Source organism: Conger conger, chromosome 3 (genome assembly GCF_963514075.1).
Source record: "Conger conger chromosome 3, fConCon1.1, whole genome shotgun sequence".
In the NCBI taxonomy this organism is placed as follows: domain Eukaryota; kingdom Metazoa; phylum Chordata; class Actinopteri; order Anguilliformes; family Congridae; genus Conger; species Conger conger.
This window is the reverse complement of record NC_083762.1, coordinates 36,711,565-36,732,879: the sequence shown is the minus strand read 5'-3', so window position 1 is coordinate 36,732,879 and position 21,315 is coordinate 36,711,565. Positions and strand designations below refer to the sequence as shown.

The window sequence follows — 21,315 nt, the reverse complement described above, 5'->3', positions numbered from 1 at the left end:
AGATATAGCCAAGATAAGTGCCAGAAAGGAAATGGAGGAAAAAAAAAATCTTTAGACAATCTGTCAATCTTCCACTCCCTCCTGGTCTCCTTCTCATCTATGCTTGATCCATTTCCTTTCACTCTATAATCCAGTCTGCTGCTTGTATCCCACGCAGCTGTTCTTTGCATTTACCTCTCCTGTGATCACCCTGCCCCTCCCTCCTTCTCATCACGTAACCTCAATGTAATCTGTAACTCCCTCTGCACACCTGTCCCCCACACCTGCCAACATTCCCCTTCCATTTCTTAAAACTCTTCAACTCCAAACATCCATTTTGCATAATACAAGCTTCTATCCCTCCTTCATTCATCAATTTCTGAGGACATCATTCCTTTCATTTCCTCCCTGCTGCCTTTCAAGCGGCACGGCCCATGGTGTTCTCCTGTGTCTCTTCTCAAAAAACCCTCCGCAGACGTACACAATTCCTAAGCATATCTAACCCTTCGAGAGTAGTCTGCAACCAACTGGCTCGCCATCTCCTGATAGAACAACCTCCTCAACCCCAGATGTTTGAGTTTCAAGTTGAACCACTGCACAATTAAAAGTGCTCTGCAGAAAAACAGTCTACAAAGTTCTGCAATCACTAAAACTAACTTGCCAAACTGAGTTTGTGAAGATAAAGAGCAACGCATACATTTATTTGCAAGTCAGATTTTAGAACAAATGATGATTGAACATAGGCCTGTGTCTGAAAAAGTTGCACCCCCTGCTTTCAGATTGGATCACCACATAAAGGGTCTCTTCCAATGAACAATCAACCATGAAATTACCTTTAAATCAATTATCTAATTTAATTAAATCTACATCCCAATGAATTTGTTTACGTGTGAATCTCCCCGTTTTGACAGTTATTTCCGCCTGCAATCTCAAGATTACTTCAGCTCTAATGAACTCAATGATTCAGCACGTGCTGATCTTCTCGTCTAACTCAAGATACACAGTGGGAATTAATGAACAAATTGTTTTTAAGCGTGAGTATATGCTTATGTTGATATTTGCTGTTGAGCAGCAAGCATATATCAATATAACACACTAATCCAATGTGCTTTTGATTTAGTGTATTATGTTTGCTGCTTAAGAGGCAGGCAATCTCTATCTTGCAGTGAATCGCTCTGCTCCATGCTCTGATAATTCCATTGTCCTGTTACCTCAAATATTATTAACCATCCCAATAAAAGTACCATATTCACACTTAAATTGCAAATAATTACAGAACATATAGATGAAGAAAATGGAACTGAACAAATTATAGACTGAGCTGAAAGTTCAACAGGTTCCTAATTGCTTAAAGCGTGGACACCTACCCATAATTAAGTATTCAAATACAAAGAAAATGATAATAAGCCAAATTTGAAACTGAAGGGGAAATTTCTGAAATAACTTAGCAACCTAGTTAGAAGCCTATTCATTTACCTCAGTTTAAATTGATCAAATTGTATGGCTCTGAATACAAGAATCACCCATTATTGCTCTACTGCCCTCTAGTGGGAAAACTAGTCTATGCTGTGATTAATTTAAAAGTTGGCTCCCCAAAAATAATGTTATTGTGGTAGCTTTGTGGTCTATATCTTAAAGTAATGTAAATTGGACTCTTTTTCATCTTTTAATGAAAAATAATTGTTTCCCTCCTTCCTTGCATGCAGTGCCATGCCCAGAACAATGATGCTTAAGAAACCAAGATACAGGGACAGCAGGCAACCAAGGGCCACAGGTCCCATTCCTCCAGCTACCAGAACTTACAGGGAAGATGAATCTAATTGAGGGAGAAAGAATGCATATGATAAGAAGGTGGAGGACATTAACAGTGATATCCCAAGGAGCCAACAGATGAGGCCTCGAAAAGGGGAGAATTATCCCCAGTTAGAGAGACCAGTCCAGAAGCAATTCCTGATGATCAGAGGGTCCTGATATGAGATGCAATGAAGCTCCTCACAGATATTTATGGATGCAGTCTACCTGACTCAGCTGCTGAAGGAAAAACATATACCAATGTGCCATCAACCAAAGTATATTTTTGGGAATCAGATGCTCTTCAGCAGAAAGATCTGGACTATTCAACAGCTCATGGATGGAGTGTGCGCAATTGTAAAAACAGCTGAGAAAGCTTCAAGTGTCAATAACCAACTGCCTACAGACCAGAAAAGAAAGTTCTACCTTGTTATCTTCAAGATAAAGGCTGTGTTCAAAACCACATACAAGCATACTACTCATACTAAAAAAGATTTTCATACACCGTAAATCCTCAAATTGTGTCCGGGGTCTTTTATTTACTTAGGCTGCACAAAGCACAGGCCTTTATTTGGGGCAAGCTTGTATTCAAGGCAGGACTTTATTTCTTATTAGGCTTCTGTCTAAGAATTTTATTCTTAGAAATAAAGTAAAAGGCTACACTTAAAGTGGGCCAACACTGTTCAACACTTCCTGTAACCGTTCAGAAATCAATTAGTGTAGGCTAATCAGGAAACACCGTTTGGTAAGTCATAGTGTCAGTCTTAACAGACTTAGTTTATTGCAAATATTCTCAAACACAGTAAATCACATTCCATAAAATAACAACTTGCCAGACACGCCTTCGTGAACAATAACAAATTAGCGTAGATAACAGCAAGTTAAGGATCTTTTTTTCCTAAAGTGCGTTTTATTGTGAGACATGCGTTTCGTTTGGAGCAGCTACCGGTAGGCTATCAAAAGTTTTTCGCTTTGGTTTGGGATTTACTTTATTAGGTACACCCGTACATCAGCTTGTAAATGCCAATATCTAATCAGCCAATCATGTGGCAGCAACTAAATGCATAAAACCATACAGACATGGAATGATTGTTGGTGCCAGACAGGGTGGTTTGAGTATCTCAGAAACTGCTCATCTCCTGCGATTTTTACACACAGCAGTCTCTAGAGTTTACAGAGAATGGGCAAAAAACAAAAAAATCCAGTGAGCAGACATTATGTGGGCAAAATAAAATCAAGTTAAGGAGAGAGGTCAGAGAAGAAGAGTTCCACAATATAGACTTATTGGTGTTCTGCTGCTATAGCCAATCCACATCAAGGTTTGACATGTTGTGTGTTCAGAGATGCTCTTGTGCATACCAGAATTGTAACATATGGTTATTTCAGTTACTGTTACAACTATTGTTGTTTTATGCCAAAAAGGTTGACGTTTTACATGCCTACATCTAAATAGAGGACTTCCTTTGGAGGACCTCAAAGTCCTGAGTGAATATTTCTGAGGAAGACCATAGAAACACCGTTGACAGCACAATAGAGTGCATGACGTGAGTGACGTGACCCCATTTTATATTGGTGAGCATCTAAATCCATTCTCAAAATATTTTATTGCTATTCAGTATGCTTATAAATAAGGAGCCAGCCTGCTTTTGAATAATAAAAGCAGGCTGTGAAATCATGGAATGTGCTTGATTTGTTGATGGGGTTGGATATTTGATACTTTTTTTCAGGATAAAAGGTGTTGTATAGTTTAGTAGGCAAAATGCAGACCCAATATCATAAGACCCATAATATCTTTTAGTTTCCATGTGTCCTTTTGGAGTCTCCAAATGTCCTTTTTGGAAATCTGCCTAGACATAAATAAGAGAGATAATGCAGAATGCTCATTTTTGGTGATATTGTCCTTATATTTTAATACAATCTGTCCATTATTGTGACTCGGCTCCATTTCGTTTAAACCAGCCACAGCTACAATAATCTGAATCCACACAAAAACAGAAAACTTTTCAAAAAAAGCTTCCACTTTCACTATTTGGGCTTCTGTAACTTTGTTTTGGTAATACTTGGGAGTAATTATGACTCTTGGAAAACGTTACCTTACCTAAAAGTTACCCTTCAGAAGATACCAGGAGTAGTCAAAAGGGTCAAAGAATAGTAACCATTTTAGTTTGAATATGTCATTTTTACAGGTGTCAAGAAACACCTGTCAGTCATGTTCCCATACTTTTGCTCACCTAAAAATTGGGTGGTCTGATTCAAAAAAATGTTCTAAATTGTTTGACAAATCTAGATAAAAATAACAGTCAATAAAAACTGAAATTCAGATCTGTAGTCTCATGTATATATATTTGACAGAAAACTAAATTGTCTTAAGTGTATTGCAAAAACAAAGGAATTGACCTTGCTGTCCAATATGTTTGGAGGGGACTGTGTAATGAGTTAGATACATTTTGTTAACTATAGAATGCTTGACATTGCCGCCTGGTGGAGTATTTCGTATTGGTGGTTTTGACATTGCAATTGTGACGTCCCGAATTATGACCAATGTGCGGTGACCTAAACAGTCACCCATTATGAATATGTCAGGAATCAGAACACTGAACCGAGGGCGAGACCACATAAGTTAACGGTAAGACTTTATGTGGTCTATTAACTTCAGAACAGATTAGACAGGCAGGGGGCAGTTGTGACCGAGATCAGGCAGTTCGAAAACGAGTCCAGGCAAAGAGTCGGTGCACAAGCAAACAGGTTCAGCAGGGATAATCCAAAACGTGGTCGATGTCACAAGCGAAGGGTCAAATACAAGTGGGGAAATCAGACAGAAACAGAATCCAAAGAACTAAATTGAAAAAAAAAACAAAAAAAACAGATCGATACACAGCGGTTCCTAGCGAATGCTAGATAGCTTTGGTGCTATCGATAATATTTATCATGCCGTCATTGCTGTACTCGTTATCCATTATTATGGTCGTATGATAATTAGCTAACGTTAGCTAATAACTGACATTGCGTGGAGTGAGCGCCCTGGTCCAGTTCAGTGGGAGTGAGCAGCCTGGGCTGTCAATCAAAAGTGAATGCTAAATAATCTGGACAGAATTGACACGCCCTGGGCCAGTCTTCATTCATTAATTCATTTATTAAATATCCAAACCTGCTTATCCTGAACAGGGAGCCTATCCCAGCAAAAGGCGAAAGGCAGAAATACACCCAGGACAGGTCGCCAGTCCATCGCATTTCTAATAAGTAGAATAATGCATATATATTGTAATTTAGTAACTAAAGGAACCATTTAAATGTAAGAAAAGCGAGGGTGCACGGGGTCTTTAAGAGTATTGTGTGCAGGTTTGGGGACAATAATCTAGAGGCGGTGGGGAAAAAATTTAATTTATGAACATTTGTATAAAATATAGAGTTCCAAGCTTTTTCAATCCAAACCACACTTTGTAAAAAACGAAAATAAATGAAAGGCTATATTTCTGAAATATATGTATAATATTTGAAAATAAGTCAATATCATCGTACTATTCGTTAGAATTCTATATGAACGTTTTCAGGATAGAGTTTCCTATTCATTCTGCAGTTGTGATGTTACCATAGACTGCGACGAATGATTCCGAGGTTTATGTACGTCAGTTTTCCCAGAAGTCCCTGTTGCGTGTAGAACCACGTGATCGGTTTGGTTTGAGCGAAGTTTGAGTTTCGAGTTGTCGATATGAGAAAGCAAACCCCCACTGAACTCGTGGGTTGTCGTAGTGGTCGTTAAGTGCCGAGTGTCCTCAGTTACATAAGCACTTTTACTGCCCAGTTGAACCCACACAAGTTGTCCCTCTTTATTTCACAGTCTGTAGTCACAGTCACTTAATATAATTGTATTATTGACCTATTTTCTAACCTGTTGAATCAGACATTATTATATATACTATTATTTGATGCATTTAAACTTCAGCAGCATATGTACGTATTTTATATTCCATTGTAGGAACCACAGACAGCATGTTTAATATATTCTGATTTGCCCCACGCCTACGGTTACATCCTTACTCTGGATTGGGCAATTATTCGAGAGCAAACTCCTCTTGCCACGACATTGGCTTATGGTGGCGGGAAACTGGTCACGTCACACAAGTCTTTGGCGCGAAATCGTCTCATTGTGCAAGAAGGGGACTGTAGTTGTGTTGTGCTGAACTAATTGCATTTAATTTATATTTTCAAAGTTTAAGTTAACATGGACATCGCGGAACCCACTGTGGACAATCCCGGCCAAATTGTTAAAGATGATTTGGCGGAAAAATGTCAGAAATTATTCCAGGATTTTTTGGAGGAGTAAGTAACTGGTTACGGAAGACGGCACAGTTGTTAGCTGACGATTGTAGTTAGCGTGAGACCCACTTGTCATGCATGCATGTATTTTTTATTATTTAATTTAACTACACAAGCTTTAACCGGTTAGCAACTGCTTTTCCCTGACGGGTAACGAGTTCGCGTTAGTACCAAACAGGAGTGGCTACGCAATCTTTAGCATGCTCCGACTGTTTCAGTAATGATACGACTGGAGACTGCGTTTTCTGCTCTTGATATTCGCGAAAAGCGCATGGTTGCAACCCATTTGCGAACTAGAGAGCTGGACACATGTTGAAGCACTACATTGGCTAACCAGTTAGCTATTCGATCTAACGTTAACAATTTCTACTAACCTTCTAAGTGACGTGTTCGTGTGCTGAATTGGTCAGCTACGGTGTGTTTGTCAAATTATTTACGGAATCCCTCTTGCGTAGATTTCAGAACAGTGACGGAGAAGTGAAGTACCTGCGCGATGCAGAAGAGCTCATCCGCCCGGAGAGGAACACTTTGCTGGTGAGCTTCACGGATCTGGAGCAGTTCAACCAGGAGCTCGCCACGACCATCCAGGAGGAGTTTTACAGGTTAGAAAGACATAATTATGCTGCGCATTATCTGCAGGTACAGTGCGTACATGCTCTAGTCTGATGTGATGTGATAGCTAGCATTCTAATTTGAAGATTGAAACGGCGTTACGATTATATATCCCATTTAGACCGCTAGCTAGGTAGTGACCTCTCGGTGACTACTTTGTTAGATAGACCTGTACACAAACTTCATGCAAATCTCGAATATGGTGTCGTTTGGGTATCACAGAAACTACTGATCTCCTGGCATTTTCATGCACAGTAGTCTCTAGTTTACCGATAATGGTGCAAAAAGTGAGTGGCAAAAACACTTTGTTAGTGGGCGAGGTCAGAGAATGGCCAGCCTGGTTCAAGCTGACCGGAAGGTGATGGTAACTCAAATGATGTGTTAGAACTGTGCCTGCAGGAGTGGATGGGCTACAGCAGTAAACCAATAAATACATGAACTAATAAAGTGGCATAATGACGTCTCCATGACGGGTATCTTATGTTGTCAGTTTCGAAGTGTTATGCGCTGCTGCATTTTACGCAGTGTATTTTAATGAAATTTTCATATGATGTTGACTCTCTTTCTTTCAGGGTGTATCCCTATTTGTGTCGTGCTGTGCGCAATTTTGCGAGGGATCATGGGAACGTCCCAGTCAGCAAGGAGTTCTATGTGGCAATCCAGGATGTCCCATCAAGACACAAGTATAAAAAATTAATTAAAAACTACTCTTGTTTGGGCTCTAAAATTTGTGCAGTTCATTTAAACACGCCTGTGTGTATGAATATTCTTTTCAATTAGGAGTTGTTTACCGTCTGTATATTTGTACAACTAGTACGTGAAACATGTACATATAATGGTAGTGCTGACATTCATGGTTTTATACAGCTCCCCAAACAAGTCTTTTGTTCTTTGTACAGAAGGGTGTTTTCTCTGTGTTACGTAAGCATAATTGATGTAATTCTGCATTTAAATCTCTTCTGGCAGAGTTTTCAGTGGCTGTTTAGTTATGAGGTTTAACCTTGTGATCCGTTTGTGTGGCCCCCAGGATCCGGGAGCTTACCACCGTACGAATCGGTAGCCTGGTGCGGATCAGCGGTCAGGTGGTGCGGACTCACCCAGTGCATCCCGAGCTGGTGAGCGGAACTTTCCTGTGTCTGGACTGTCAGACGCTGCTACGCGACGTAGAGCAGCAGTTTAAGTACACCCAGCCCAGCATCTGCAGGAACCCCGTCTGCAACAACCGCAGGCGCTTCATGCTCGACACCAACAAGTCCAAGTTCATCGACTTCCAGAAGGTGGGTGCTGGTCCGCAGTCCACGTTGCGTGGCTGGTCCAAGCTGGTCCTAGCTGGTCCGAGCTCATCCAATTGCTTATTTTTCTCCTATTTTTTTCTTTTTCTTTTTATTACTCTTTTTCTACTCCAAGCTCCTCCCATTGGGAGAGGCTAGGAAAAGTGGCAAGAAAAAGAAAGGTGGAGATTGAGAGAATGTGCATTAGGCATGCAATGTCCTTGTCCTTTCCGAGTTAGGAGCAAGGAAAGTGAAAGTGGAGTAGAATGAGTCCAGGGTCTGTGTTCAGCCCCTTTGCGGCTTACCTTAACGCGAGGCGTGTTCTCCCGTCGCTCGTCCACAGGTCCGTATCCAGGAGACTCAGGCGGAGCTGCCGCGAGGCTCCATTCCCCGCAGTCTGGAAGTTGTGCTGCGGGCGGAGGCTGTGGAGTCCGCCCAGGCCGGGGACAAGTGCGACTTTGTGGGCTCCCTAATCGTCGTGCCAGACGTTTCCCAGCTAGCTACCCCAGGTAGAATTGTGTTATTAGAGAAGCTAGGTTTGGCTGTGCATGTTAAACCCGTGTGCTTCGACTTTGGATCAGTTCAGATGAGAAGCTACGCTTTCGCATTTATTGCCGATGTTTATTTCGGATATCTGATAGAGGTGGGATTTTTCAGCACGTAAAAGCTGAAACCGTAGACCCAGCAGTTGAAGAAATAGTTTTCTATTTAAAATTTTTCAGCTCTGTTGATGTTCCTGTGTAACTGGTTTTATATTTGGAAATAAGTTGCTGTTGCGTTTTTGTAATACTGATCAATGGAGGCTCATATCATGGTGAACTGCTTCTAAAGCCATCTAATCTTGAAAATTTGTAATCACAGTGGAATTCTGTCTGGATTGATAGATATCACTCTGGAAATCTGATTACATTTGAAATGTATAAATAAAATTTCCAAGACCAAATTGAACCAAGATCAAAAGACTCTAATCTATCAGGACTAATTAAGTCCAAATGCTTTGCCACTATACTGCACATATACCACACCAAATGTATTGTATTTTCTCTAGGGGTTCGGGCAGAGACCAGCTCCCGCACAGCTGGTACACAGGGCTACGAGAACGAGGGAGTGCGTGGGCTGAAAGCCCTGGGAGTCCGAGATCTCTCCTACAAGCTGGCCTTCTTAGCTTGTCATGTGGCACCCACAAACCCCAGGGTAAGCACTATTGGCAGTATTGGAATTCAACGGTTTGAACTTGGCATGGAACTTTCAGTGGGACATTTTCTGCGTTGTGTGCTGCTAGACTTGATGGCTAAAGGAATAAAGAAGTTGAAGACCCTAAATGTTTGAACAAGAAATTGCTCCTGTTCTTTTTTTGTTTAATTTTTATTTTCTCTGATTGTTATTACTGTATATTAGGAATATCTTTTTATAGGGGGGTGGATATGAGGCAGGGATCAAATCATGATCCAACAACTGCTGGTTGTATGTATGTATTTATGGTGAAACAGTAATACATTTAACATTTGTTCGTCTGTTTTACCCAGATTTATTCTTTTTTTTGCTGAAAACATATTAGCTCCAGGTATTTTTGTTTGACTGTGGTGCTATTGTTTGCCTTTAACCTGCTAAAACATCTTTAAAATGTGGGGGGGGGGGAATAAATGTCTAAGTAATTTCTGGCATTTCCATTGTCATTTTGACTGATTGGTTCTTTTATGCCACGCCATCACTAAAACAAAATAATTGTTCTGAACTGTTGGAATCTAGTCGTTCCAGAAGAATGCATCTCAAAATATCTAGCTCTTCAACAATTTCTGGGAGACATCTACTGTCATGCAAAGATTTTGAAAATCTTGATGATATTCCAAAATAATTGCCCTAAATGATTGTGTGCCAGCTGTAATCTTAGTCTAGTTGTTTATACAGTAATGTTCTGGAACCTGAATTGCTAGTATGAGTTGAGTTGAAATGTTCTTTTTTAGCTTTTATTGCTTTGTGAAGTGTGAAAATATGAAAATAATCAGTGATTTTAACTGGATATTTCTAAATGATAATGTTTGAGAGCACTAATTAGCAATCAGTAGCTAAAAGGAGTGTCCGTTTGGCAATTAAGAAAATTCTGCGTGTTATAAAAATAATGGAATTGTGATTTATTGCTTAGGCAGTCCATTCAGGCAGATATTTCTGTGATGGGACGGGGACAGCTGTGCCCAGGTCATGGTGGGTAATATTTGATCCCAACTGTGGTTTTGCAGTTCGGAGGTAAAGAGATCCGTGATGAGGAGCAGACCGCAGAAAGCATTAAGAACCAGATGTCGGTGAAGGAGTGGGAGAAGGTGTTTGAGATGAGCCAGGACAAAAATCTCTACCACAACCTCTGCAGTAGCCTGTTCCCCACCATCCACGGTCAGTTTGCTCCGTACTTCCAGTGCTAAATTGCGGAGTTTTTTGGAGAGTAGTCAAATGACCTTGAACTGATTGTTTATTCAGGAAATGACGAGGTGAAGAGAGGAATCCTCCTGATGCTGTTTGGAGGGGTCCCCAAGACCACAATGGAAGGGACATCACTTCGGGGTGATGTCAATGTGTGTATTGTGGGAGACCCCAGTACAGCTAAGAGCCAGTTCCTCAAGTGAGTCTCTACTTCAGTATGCCTTGACACCCATCATTGAATACATGCTAAGACCAGTATTGAGTGGCTTTAAGATGAGACCAACCGCAGAGAATGTCGTTCAGTATTATTATTATTTTTAAGATATTCTTTTAGGCCTTTTTCAGCTTTATTGGACAATATAGTATAGAGAGACAGGAAGAATGGGGGCCGAGAGAGAGGGAAAGACATGCAACAAATTGCCAGATGGTCGGATTCGAACCACCGACGTCGCGGCTCGCAATGAGCATGCGGTTAGTGCTCTACAGGCTGCGCCACCGAGACACCCAGTATTATTTTTTTAAAGTCTATCCTCTGGGTCATCTGGTTGTTCTGGAACCTTCTCCATATCTGCTATCCTGACATACGTTCAAGAAAGGGTAGTGTGGACAAAACATGGCTGCTCATTGGGAACGTGCTGAGAGAACAAATATGGACAATTATTTGGCTGTTAGAATACACTTTAGTCAATGTAATATTTGTTCTTACCTTTAAGAACAAATTGCAGGTAAGCAATGAATCAGCTGGCATTTTGAGACCAAAGCACATCCATTTGTATTAAAGAAGCGTTGGTGGTGAGCTTTCATTGAAAATTATTCTACAGTAACCGTTTGCTGCAAACATAGTTCGATGTAAAAGTTTGCCATCTTGAATGCATGTCTGCCTCTGCTCAGGCACGTGGAGGAATTCAGCCCGCGTGCGGTCTACACCAGCGGGAAAGCATCCAGTGCAGCCGGTCTGACTGCCGCTGTGGTGAGGGACGAAGAATCGCACGAGTTTGTCATCGAGGCAGGGGCCCTCATGCTGGCTGACAACGTGAGTTTGGCTGTCACCGTCGCATGACTCTTGCTGGTTGATAACACTGCAACTTTTCAAAAGCGTTTGAACATGTCCACTCACAGGGCGTCTGCTGCATAGATGAGTTTGATAAGATGGAGATGAGGGACCAGGTGGCCATCCATGAAGCCATGGAGCAGCAGACTATCTCCATCACTAAAGCGGGGGTCAAGGTGAGGGTATTTCCAAAATGGAGACTCAGGAGGGAATCCAAAATATTAGTGTAAAAAAAGCTTTTTTTTAAATTCCATTATAGCTGGGAATCCCAGTATTTCTGAGTGTAACTCAGTGTTTTACCATCTGTTGTTAGTCTCTGCTGTACTAAAGAGTCTTCAGGCTAGCAGCAGTGTGCTTTTAAAAAAAATTAGCTTTTAACCTGATGTGAGACCACAGTTCAGATAGTTCAGTTCAGTGTCTATCTAAAGGGTTGTGGTGCATTAAGACTGGATTCCTCCTTGTGTCCTGTCACAGGCCACTTTAAACGCCAGGACCTCTATCCTGGCTGCCGCTAACCCCGTGGGTGGGCGCTACGACCGGTCTAAGTCTCTCAAACAGAACGTCAACTTGACCGCTCCCATCATGTCCAGATTCGACCTCTTCTTCATCCTGGTGGACGACTGCAATGAGGTGAATGCCCAGCTGAACACACACTGGACGTGCCCTCCACGGCTCTTCTCTGTGCTGTAATTGTGTTCTTGCATGCAAAGAGATGGGGTAGCAAAATATGCTCAAGCTGTTTTTTTTGTTGCTTTTTTTGATCCAAACTTTTCTTTATCCTTAAATGCACACTTGTTACATGTGCACTATCTGTTAGTAATGGGTGGATACTAAATTATCGATACTTCCAACCCTGACTGTTTTTTGAGAATCTATCCTTAAATGAATATCAACTGTTTTCTTCAACCAGTATTTTAAATTATTATCATTTTTTGAATTACTAATTGTTTTTATTGGCCGTATAGTAGATTTTTAGCTCATCAGGTAATCGTTACTCATCGATTTCATGGTTGCCATCCCGAGTGGTATCACCGGTCACCAAACGTGTTGGGCTACATTTTTATAAGAAGCGGCCCACAGTAGAATGCAACTTCTCAAAATGTTTCTTGAACTTCGAACCCCTGAACTGACACGTCTTTTCTTTCATATGAAGTATGCTAAATTTGCAGGAAAAAAAGGAAAATTGATTCAAGTCACTATAGTACTGCCTTCACTTTTAGCAAAGTTTTAACTGTAGGCGTTGTCTGTAATCTGCCATTTTAATCTAGGTCACAGATTACGCCATCGCCAGACGTATAGTCGACCTTCATTCCAGAATTCAAGAGTCAATTGACAGGCTTTACACCCTGGATGAAATTCGGAGATACCTCCTCTTTGCCAGGCAGTTCAAACCGAAGGTAATGACTTGGGTTGTGCAAGTATTTCACTACCCAAGGCCAACTCTTCCCTGTTTTAGTCTGGAGCAGAATTGCTAGCTACATTTCTACATTTTTAGCAAAACTGTTCATGTCATCTACTTTTATTTGTATAATTAAGTATTTATTCTTGCTTACTTTATTATTAAGCATAAAGTGAGTCTAGGATTAGCTCTGTATAGCTTTGCTTGTGAGTTTTGCTTTTAAAAACTAGTAAATATTGCAGGCTTGGATCGTGATTATGATTAGGCTGCTATTGAGAATGATTTTTCACTTGATTTACAGCCTCAGTGTTGCTTCAGATGTGTCCCCTCTAGTGCATGCATGCTGTCAACCATAATTTAAAGTAAGGCTGAACAATAGGGGTAAATGTGTGTTGAGTATTGTGACGACAATATGAAATGGGATGAGACATTTATCAAGAAAAATATTATAAGACAGTATATTTATAGTTTTATAAAATATTTGTATAAAACATATGGCAACTAAATCAAATATGGAGTCTAAGTGCCAGTAGTTTGGCCAGTTAACTCGCACCCACCGCGTGACGCATGAACTGTAGGGTGCTCAACCACAAATTTGTCTTCCATCATGGAAACTTGATAAAGGCAAAAATAGCCCAAAGCTATTCCGATACAGCAGAGAGATGTCTTCTGCACAAAGGGATTAAGTGTAGCCACAAGTGATTTACAGCCTCTAACAAATAATTCTGCTTGCTTCAGCTCCGATTCTATCGACCGTTGTCCTTTTGCCCATTTTTCCTTTCCTTGGTTTGCTCAGATATCTAAGGAGTCTGAGGACTTCATCGTGGAGCAGTACAAGAGGCTGCGTCAGAGAGACGGGTCCGGCATCACCAAGTCTGCCTGGAGGATCACCGTGAGGCAGCTGGAGAGCATGATCCGCCTGTCGGAGGGCATGGCTCGAATGCACTGCTGCGACGAGGTTAGAGCCAGCCCCCCAACCCCATCTGCCCCAGGTCTTGTCCGGTTTAAACGGCTGCACTGCTGCCACCTGTCTGACCGCCATCTTTTCTTCTCCCGCCACTGCGGTTGGGTAATTCGCTTGGTTTCTGCCTTCAGTCCAGCGACATTGGATATCCTGGGAAACGCTGTGAATCCTGGGAAATGCTGTTTTTAATTGCAATCGAAAATGGTAGTTTGCCCGCTTCCCCGCAGGTCCAGCCTAAGCATGTGAAGGAAGCGTTCCGCTTGCTGAACAAGTCCATTATCCGCGTGGAGACGCCCGACGTCAACCTGGAGCCGGACGATGAGCAGCAGGAAGAGGAGGATGAGGCCGCGGAAGTGAATGGTATTGCAATCTCCATCCATGGCTGGTGTCTTTACTACGAAAAGTTTGACGGTGCTGGAGTGCAGGGCTTCCCAACCCTGTTCCAGGATATCGACTGTCGTGTTTTCCTTTCAACCCTAATTTGGCACACATTCTACTAATCTTCTCAACTTAAGGTCACAGGATGTGTGGCTTCACCCTTAGAGTTGGTGCGAACCTGCTGGATGGTGCATCTCCAGGAACATGGTTGGGCAACCCTTCTATAGTTCTGAACTTGAATAGTGGGGAAATTATGGAAAGATAATTCTGTTGTCTTACTCCGGCTTTGTAATTGACGAAATGCGATTATTTGCCAGGGCACGATGTACCCAACGGCGTGAACGGACACGTCAACGGGCACGCTGAGAACGGAGAGGGCGCTGCCTCTGCCACCGCTACACCCTCTCTGAGGCTGTCATTCGCGGAGTACCGCCGCATCTCCAACCTCATCGTCCTGCACCTCCGTAAGGCGGAGGAAGGTACGTTTAATGTTTTTTAATGTGTGTAGCAGCTGAGACTATACCTTAATGGTATTAAAGTTAATTAAATTAAAGTCTTTTATTAAAGTTTGTGCGTGTTTTTTCACCATAATTTTACGGCTTAAATTTCCATTCCATGTTGTTTTCCCATTAAATCTGAGTTTGATTGAGGCTTTCCCATTTCACTCACACAGATGATGATGAGGCTTCCCTGAAGAAAAGTGCAGTGATAAACTGGTATCTGAAGGAAGTTGAATCTGAAATAGACTCTGAGGTGGAGCTCATTAACAAGAAGACTGTCATTGAAAAGGTCATCCACAGACTGGTATATTATGTGAGTTCAAATTATTTTTCATACCCCTTGATTCTGAATGATCTTTGATGTATTCTTCAAGGGTTCCGATTGTATCTGTATGGTCACGCTAGGACTCGGAACTGTACTGTCCTGCCGGGTCCTCTTCACGCTTGTTCCTGTGTTTTGATCTGCACTTCATTGTACGTCGCTCTGGATAAGAGCGTCTGCTAAATGCCTTGTAATGAATGGTTCCAGATGCTGTGAATGCAATTTTTCACAAATGTAAAGATTGGATCTTTCTTTCAGGACCACATTCTTATCGAACTGACACAGACTGGACTTAAAGGGTCTTCAGAAGCGGCTGATTCCAAGTCGCAAGAAGAGGCAGTGATGCTGGTTGTTAACCCTAATTATACACTCGAAGACTAGACATCCTCCCCATCCAACAATATATTTTGACTTAAAACCATGAAATGTGGCAATGCCCTTTAAAATATTGCTCAATCGTGTAAAGGTTTTTGAATCTTTAAGCATGCTTTTTCCATTACTGCTAGTGCGTAGTATAGGGTGAAGTTCTTAATTCTAATGTTTTATGTTTTTAAGTTTGTTACATATGTTACTTTAATTTCTACAATGCATTTGTTTTTATATTGTGAAGAATGGTTCTTTATGATTTTATATTTCTGGTTTCTTTTTAGCTCTGGAATAGCTAATAGTTGATTTGATAATGATGTTTTAAAAAGGAAAATGTTAACTGTCCATTTTTACATGGTATGCATGGTTCACATTTTTGTTTGTGATATTGTTCAGAGAGGCCAGATTCCACAGACATGGTTGTTTGTAGTAACATTCCTTTATCCTTTTCCTGAAGAAATGAACATGCCCTTGTTTTGCTGGTCATGTTAAATTTAGATTTCTGTACATACCTTGTTATCAAGACAAATAAATATCTGTTTCCTTATTTGCCCATAATTGCATAACTTTCACCCAGCCCAGCTATTTTTCCATCCTTGCAAGGAAAATTCGCTAATATAAATGCTGCATATCTTAGGACTAATAAAAAATACATATAATACAAAAATACATATTTGTACATATCCATTGCTAATCGAGGCAGATCATTTGGTGTACTGTCATGCATTTGATGTGGTGGCCAATTCTGAGCTATAGTTCCCAAAAATCTGGTAAATTATTTTACTACAACTGTATACTGAATGTTCAGTAGAGTGCAGCTGCATTTAAACACTTTCACTTTACTTTAAACCACTTTGTTCTACCCCATACCACATAATGCATTTGTGATCGTGTTGATGACTGCTTGCCATCTAGGATTCCATTAGTGCATCAATGCAGAGAATGCATGAACTTGTTTTGATGACTTCAGGCACCTAAGCTTGCATTATGCATTATGAAAAAAAATAATTTCGTTCTCAGAATTCCTCAATACCATAATTGCAACCACCAAATTGTAATGAGCTGTTGATTGTTCTTGGATGCATTCAATGTCTGTGTGTACCAGTCACAAGTCTTTATGGTTTTGATATTTTTGTTTTAAAGAGAGCAGTTAAATCGACATGTTCCATCTTTTCCAACCATTTTTTGCCTGAATTTGCATTTGTCCGATGTACACTGCTCAAAAAAATAAATCATTACAATGTAACTCCAAGTCAATCACACTTCTGGGATATCAACCTGTCCAGTTAGGAAGCAACACTGATTGTGAATCAATTTGTTGTGCAAATTGTGCAAATGGCGCAGACAACAGGTGGAAATGAGAGGCAATTAGCAAGACAACCCCTGTGAAGGAATGGTTCTGCAGGTGGTGGCCACAGACCATTTCCCTGTCCTCATCCTTTCTGGCTGATTTTTGCTCACTTCTGCATTTTGCCAGTGCCCTCACCACTAGAGGTAGCATGAGGTGGTGTCTGCAACCCACAGAAGTTGCTCAGGTAGTGCAGCTCATCCAGGATGGCACATGAATGCGCGCTGTGGCAAGAAGGTTTGCTGTGTCTCCCAGCACAGTGTCAAGAGCATGGAGGAGATACCAGGAGACGTGGAGGGGGCCGTAGGAGGACAACAACCCAGCAGCAGGACCGCTATCTGCTCCTTTGTGCAAGGAAGAACAGGAGGAGCACTGCCAGAGCCCTACAAAATGACCTCCAGCAGGCCACTAATGTGCATGTTTCTGCACAAACTGAGAAACAGACTCCATGAGGGTGGTATGAGGGCCCGACGTACACAAGTGGGGCCTGTGCTCACAGCCCAACACCGTGTAGCCCAATTGGCATTTGCCAGAGAACACCAGGATTGGCAGATTCACCATTGGCACCCTGTGCTCTTCATGGATGAGAGCAGGTTCACACTGAGCACATGTGACAGACGTGACAGAGTCTGGGGACACCATGGATTACGTTCTGCTGCCTGCAACATCCTCCAGCATGACTGGTTTGGCGGTGGGTCAGTGATGGTCTGGGGAGGCATATCCTTGGAGGGCTGCACAGACCTCCATGTGCCAGAGGTACCCTGACTGCCATTAGGTACCGGGATGAGATCCTCAGACCCATTGCCAGACCATATGCTGGTGCAGTGGGCCCTGGGTTCCTTCTGATGCCTGACAATGCTCGGCCTCATGTGGCTGGAGTGTGTCAGCAGTTCCTGCATGACAAAGGCATTGATGCTATGGACTGGCCTGCCTGTTCCCCAGACCTGAATCCAATCGAGCACCTCTGGGACATCATGTCTCGTTCCATCCACCGACACCACGTCGCACCACAGACTGTCCAGGAGTTGACTGATGCCCTGATCCAGGTCTGGGAGGAGATCCCTCAGGAGAACATCCATCGTCTCATCAGGAGCATGCCCAGACGTTGTAGGGAGTGCATACAGGCACGTGGAGGCAACACCCACTACTGAGCCTCATTTTGAATTGTCTTGAGGAATTTCCACAGAAGTTCGATCAGCCTGTGATCTGATTTTTCCACTTTTATTTTGAGTATGATTCTGAATCCAGACCTCCATGGGTTAATGATTTTGATTTCCATTGATCTTTCTTATGTTATTTTGTTCTCAACGCATTCCACTATGTAATGAATAAAGATTTTTAACTGGAATATTTCATTCATCGAGATCTAGGATGTGTTGTTTAAGCGTTCCCTTTATTTTTTTGAGCAGTGTATTATAGATGTATCCTGTGAGGATATATATTATATATTATATCCATCTATAATACCACTGAGTATCCCCCCCCCCCCCCCCCCCCCCCCCCCCCAGCTGGCAACAGTCAAGCTTGGCTGTGTTCAATCAGCTGAATCGATCTATTCAATTAAGTTGGTGAATTTAAATTGGTTGACTAACTACATTTAACGATATATTACAAAATATAATCGCGAATATTACATTTTGTCTAAAGACCTGAAACCATTCAGTGTGAGAAATACTGAGAGATTTCCCCCAATACATATGAAGTGCCATATACACTCCGCTACAGTAGGTGGCGGTATGCAACTTGAGTTTTAAATCATCTCTAACCTCGAAGAAGACCGCCCAGTTGTCCACAATAAAGATGGCTGCGCCCTGTAGGGAGCTGCTGGCGTCCGTGGCTGTAACGGGTAGGTATAAACTTGCTTTTCAATATACAGTTAAAATAATCAATAATTCCATGAATATGAACACGAGAGTAAGGTGCTGTTTAACCAGTCCCAGGCAGTAATCATACAGAGTCGTGCTAACGTCTATTAATTTGCTAGGCACCATTTGGAACCTCAAAAAAATACGTTTAGCGACGTAATTTACTGACGTTTTAAGTATTTTTTGGCGTATTTCTTAGTTAAGTAATACTGACCACCTGCTCTCATTACGCATCTTCAAGGGCGGCTTCAGTGCCAGCGTAAATTATTTAGGCCGACTGGCTTAACGTAGACTCACGTCTGCAAACAAAATACAAAGGAGCGGCCGTTCAATGGAATTGTTTTCTCATGAGTTATGTGGTTTATATTATGGTTCCTTATTGCCTGTCCCAGACACTGAAACACTTTCATTGATGTGAATTTGACCAATACTTATAGGGAAAACAACAACTCCTCTGTTCGGAAGACGCGATGTTCCGGACAACACCTTAAGCACAGTTACTACAGTTTTTCACTCTATAATGCGGGCTAATCTCTATTCGATCTTTATCTGGTTAATCTAAGATTTCATGTGTGTACGTTTGTGAACAAGGTTACGACACTTTTGGCTGAGCCGTATAAGCCTGCCCGGTTCGTAGTATCTCCTTAGCAACAGCTTAGCAACACACTGTCATGGGGGAGCACCATTACCATGTCACTGTATGCTGAAATGGATCGCATATGTGACTTGTACCAAGTTTTTATGAAAACGGAAGGACACATAGCTGACACACAAAAACCAAAGCGCTGGTCTCTGATCTGCAAGTAATTTCTTATTTTCTGATTCACTATTCGGAAACATGCTTAAGTCTATGTTACAATGTTTTAATATAGCTAGCTATCTACAGTAAAAGTATAATACGTGCAGTATCTTCTCACTTATCACTATAATCGGCCAATGTCTTGTCAATATCTTTCAGGTCTTCGTCAAATAGCAAGCCGGGTTTCATGTATGCATCGCCTTTCTGCGGTTCAAGCTTCCAACTTTGTTAACCATGGAAAGTCATCAGTCAATAGAAGCCTCCACTGCCATCATGGGGCTGCACTGATGTGTGAAAAACCTCATAAAACCATTGAGGAACCAAACCAAGAACAGCCAGAATACATGCCCAAGAAGAAAGCCAAAAACCCCATGATGAAAATAGGTTATGCCTGGTAGGAGGACTTAGGAGATGTTGGTTTTCTAATAATCTTGCCTATGTTGTAATGCCATTTTTCACATGCAAGCTAAGTGGAAAACTGAGAAACTGGGAATTGATGCGTTTTCTTCTTTTCAGGATCATTGGATTGCCTTCAGGAATAATTGGTTTCATTCTAGCAAAGAGAGAGGTTGACAAGAACCGACTGAAGCAGTTGAAAATCCGACAGCGTATGAAGAGAGCGAATGAAGGGGTTTATGAAAGTGAAAGATACAACACGCTAGACCAAAAAGTAGAATGAAAAACTTTTAAAGAAATGTAGAACATTAACAATCAACAACATGGACATAATTGAAATTGTTCTTGATGTTCATTTCATGATTTCAGACTTCTACAAACCCAACTTGATGAACAGAACTGAATGAATGAATTCCATGTTAGAAATTCTATGCATATACCAGTCTCTAAACCAGGGATACTCCAATCTGGCCATTAAGGCCAGTAGTACTGCTGGTTTTCTTTTCTACCTGATAGTTAATTGATTGCCACTGATTGGCCAGATTCAACACCCGGTGTCCCAGATATAAATCAGTTCTGATTAGAGGGGAAGAAAACCAGCACTACTGTGGGCCCTGAGAGCTTTATTTGAGTATCCCTGCTCTAAACGGATGCATACGGAGGGTCTTTACAAATAAACCCTGTTCTCACCATGGGCCCAAGCTTCAACTGATTCAAATATAAGCATTGTCAAAATAGTTTGCTAAACCTCGACAGGAACATGGTAACAAAATGTAAATCTGATTATTGAAACCAGTAGATCATTGGTGACCAATCCTGGTCCTGGAGATCTGCCATCCTGTAGGTTTTCATTTCAACCTTAATTTAACACCGGACACTACTAAATTGGCATTCTATAGCGCTTGAATGAGGTGCGCTTTGTTAGGGTTGGAGTGAGTTATAGATCTCTAGGAACAGGGTTGGTCACTGCAGAAGTAGTTACTGACTTCTGCATATACAACTTTGTAGTTCACAAACTTCTAACATCTTTCTGCAAAGTCTTATTATGCAACTGCAGATGGCCCATAGGAGAAGCGAGTTGTTAAATAATAATCTTGTCATACCATATATTACTGGCTATCAAAGTAGCCATACTCATGGACAATTATGTTCAATCACAACATGATTCTGCTTCAGAAATAATGTAAAATGCCTGCTTGTGCTTAAGTTACAGCACGTATGAGCTGGAGCAGGGGTGTCAAACTGAATTCCCAGGGGGCTACAGTGTCTGCGGGTTTTTGTGGTTTCCTTTCAATCAGCTACCAATTAAGGCCTTGAGGACAAGGCGTGTGGATACTTTAACCAATCAACGACTTGAATGAACCCAGAACACCCCAAAAACCAGCAGACACTACGGCCCTCCAGGACAGGAGTTTGACACCTGTGCATTAACTCATTTGCTCAAATGATACTGCAGTGGATGCGGATGTTTTGAATTATTGTGCGAATGTCTTGCTGCTCTGTAATAAAGATGTATTGTATACATTTCAGGCAACTGTGGAG

The 21,315-nt window shown here is 41.6% G+C and overlaps 2 protein-coding genes across 2 annotated transcripts; both read left to right on the top strand.

Annotated features, from left to right (window-relative positions):
- The first annotated feature begins 5,906 nt into the window (after positions 1–5,906).
- On the top strand, positions 5,907–15,912 carry mcm6 (minichromosome maintenance complex component 6). The gene is made up of 17 exons (XM_061235495.1): positions 5,907–6,090; positions 6,543–6,689; positions 7,272–7,382; positions 7,727–7,976; positions 8,314–8,479; positions 9,019–9,164; positions 10,208–10,358; positions 10,443–10,584; positions 11,277–11,418; positions 11,505–11,612; positions 11,911–12,066; positions 12,705–12,833; positions 13,632–13,793; positions 14,027–14,159; positions 14,495–14,656; positions 14,851–14,990; positions 15,258–15,912. The coding sequence occupies exons 1-17, from the start codon at positions 5,993–5,995 to the stop codon at positions 15,378–15,380; spliced, it is 2,466 nt and encodes an 821-aa protein (XP_061091479.1). The 5' UTR covers positions 5,907–5,992; the 3' UTR covers positions 15,381–15,912.
- A 2,543-nt stretch (positions 15,913–18,455) lies between these two features.
- On the top strand, positions 18,456–21,307 carry si:ch73-71c20.5 (DUF4748 domain-containing protein). Its single transcript, XM_061234390.1, has 3 exons — positions 18,456–18,559; positions 19,537–19,771; positions 19,894–21,307. Exons 1-3 carry the CDS (start codon positions 18,514–18,516, stop codon positions 20,054–20,056), a joined length of 444 nt encoding a protein of 147 aa, XP_061090374.1. The 5' UTR covers positions 18,456–18,513; the 3' UTR covers positions 20,057–21,307.
- Positions 21,308–21,315: the final 8 nt, after the last annotated feature.

Excerpts from the sequence above, each read along its gene's own strand:
- mcm6 (XM_061235495.1), top strand. The coding sequence starts at position 5,993 with ATGGACATCGCGGAACCCACTGTGGACAATCCCGGCCAAATTGTTAAA. Across the intron at positions 6,091-6,542 it reads TTCCAGGATTTTTTGGAGGA|ATTTCAGAACAGTGACGGAG; the intron begins GTAAGTAACTGG and ends CCTCTTGCGTAG. Across the intron at positions 12,067-12,704 it reads TGGTGGACGACTGCAATGAG|GTCACAGATTACGCCATCGC; the intron begins GTGAATGCCCAG and ends ATTTTAATCTAG.
- si:ch73-71c20.5 (XM_061234390.1), top strand. The coding sequence starts at position 18,514 with ATGGCTGCGCCCTGTAGGGAGCTGCTGGCGTCCGTGGCTGTAACGG. Across the intron at positions 18,560-19,536 it reads GGCGTCCGTGGCTGTAACGG|GTCTTCGTCAAATAGCAAGC; the intron begins GTAGGTATAAAC and ends AATATCTTTCAG. Across the intron at positions 19,772-19,893 it reads ATGAAAATAGGTTATGCCTG|GATCATTGGATTGCCTTCAG; the intron begins GTAGGAGGACTT and ends TCTTCTTTTCAG.